The sequence below is a fragment of the Amphimedon queenslandica genome, unplaced genomic scaffold, assembly GCF_000090795.2.
Source record: "Amphimedon queenslandica unplaced genomic scaffold, v1.1 AMPQUscaffold_11044, whole genome shotgun sequence".
Lineage (NCBI taxonomy): Eukaryota > Metazoa > Porifera > Demospongiae > Haplosclerida > Niphatidae > Amphimedon > Amphimedon queenslandica.
The window spans coordinates 6,677-8,238 of record NW_003548711.1 but is presented as its reverse complement, the minus strand read 5'-3'; the positions used below and the strand labels follow the sequence as shown (position 1 = coordinate 8,238).

The 1,562-nt window shown below is 38.5% G+C and overlaps 1 protein-coding gene across 1 annotated transcript in view; it reads left to right on the top strand.

Moving 5' to 3' along the window:
* Window positions 1–1,272: 1,272 nt before the first annotated feature.
* The window catches only part of LOC105315301 (lon protease homolog, mitochondrial-like), a gene marked incomplete at its 3' end in the record, with an annotated part of 6,935 nt that continues 6,645 nt past the window's right edge, over window positions 1,273–1,562 (top strand). The window contains exon 1 of the mRNA XM_011409898.2: window positions 1,273–1,343. Coding sequence (XP_011408200.2) covers window positions 1,273–1,343 — 71 coding nt within the window. The remainder of the gene's footprint in view (window positions 1,344–1,562) is intronic.

Genomic DNA, 1,562 nt, shown 5'->3' with positions numbered 1-1,562 from the left:
ATACTCAGGAATGAGGTATTCTAACACAACAGAACCAGGACGAACTCGAAGAAAATAAAAATATAATGAGGAATGTCACATTCTTTTGGTATTGCACTACGAAAGAAGAATAGGTCATCTAGTGTGTAGTCATCACGATCAACCTTAGCAATCAATACTTTTGTGCCATGAGGAGCGTCTGTTATTCCAAATTCTAAAGCATCAGCATCTTTCAATAGTCCACCACTGTTTATAAAATAATCCTTTAACTTCTCTTCATATGCTGACCAGGTTCTCTTTAATGTACGATTGTCACTCAAGAACACACGAACAAGTTTAATTATCAGTTCATAGTTGAACCATGATACATACTTATCTTGCAAAATGATAAAAAGATCAGTCATTGTTTTAATGTCACTAAACTCTTCTCTAACTGCTTGTACTGCAGCTGGATTATTTTTTCTGATAGGACCCAACAGAGCATGAACATGCATTATAAGATATTTGATGATTTTAGGAAGAAGTGCTGGCTCATTTGAGAAGGATTCCATTGTCAGTTGTAATGCATCAGCAAACTCATCCTGTAACTCATATATCTTCTTTGCCAATGGATGGTTTATTTCAGGACGATGAACATAAACTGTATAAAAGAAAATTTCATTATTACTACATGAAAAAGTTATTGGTGTGATGAATAGTTAACATTATTAAATTTAGTAATGTGTTTGATGTGTGCAACGAGAGCACTAAAGTGCATACCCTCGCCACAGTCTGTGTGTAACAATTTTAATAAATTAAGAGAAAAATAATTAGTGAGAGTTTTGACACAGAAAAGAAGCTTCAGCATGTAAAAACTTAGTGAATGTTTTGAGACAGTGATTTTTTGTTTTTTAGCCAGAGAAGAATCTCCAGCATGCTTGCTGCACTGCTGCAGCAATGTAAAGGTGTGGCTGCAATGAAGGTGTGGCTCAATCAAGCCATGCTCCACCCGCACACACAGTAATGGTGGCACATGGCTCTAAGTGGTGAAGAAAGCTTTAGTTTTTCTTGACTTTTAAACAGTTTAGCATACACTTGTTAGGCTCTATTTGTTGCATACAAACGTCTATTGAGCCCCTGATGTTTAAAGACTCTGGCCGCTACTTCGGGAGAAGAGAGCCTCGTGTAAACTCACAAAAGTATGAATTTTTGGGCTACCATATCTTTAAAACGAAGATGATTCGAGCAATTCCTCTCATATTAATGAAAGATTAGGCTTTGCTTTATTGTTTTATCTGCCCAGTTGCTCACACTATGAAAAAGTTGTCGGAGAACCGACCTACGTTTGGCGACTTTGCCAGCTTCTTACTCCACGGAAAAGAAAAGTATAGCATTCCCAAGACGGAGAATAACTTTTTCTAGAGCCAGTGTTGATTATAAGACTCTCCAGGACTAGACAAGAAAGCAGTGTCAGCTCAAAAGTGGAGGCCAAGCGAACACACACACACAGACAGGACGACTGCTTTACCCTCGCTTCCACGCCTACGCGTGGGATCGGGTAACGAATGCACTATAGCACATGCCCTCGCCACAATCACCAATGT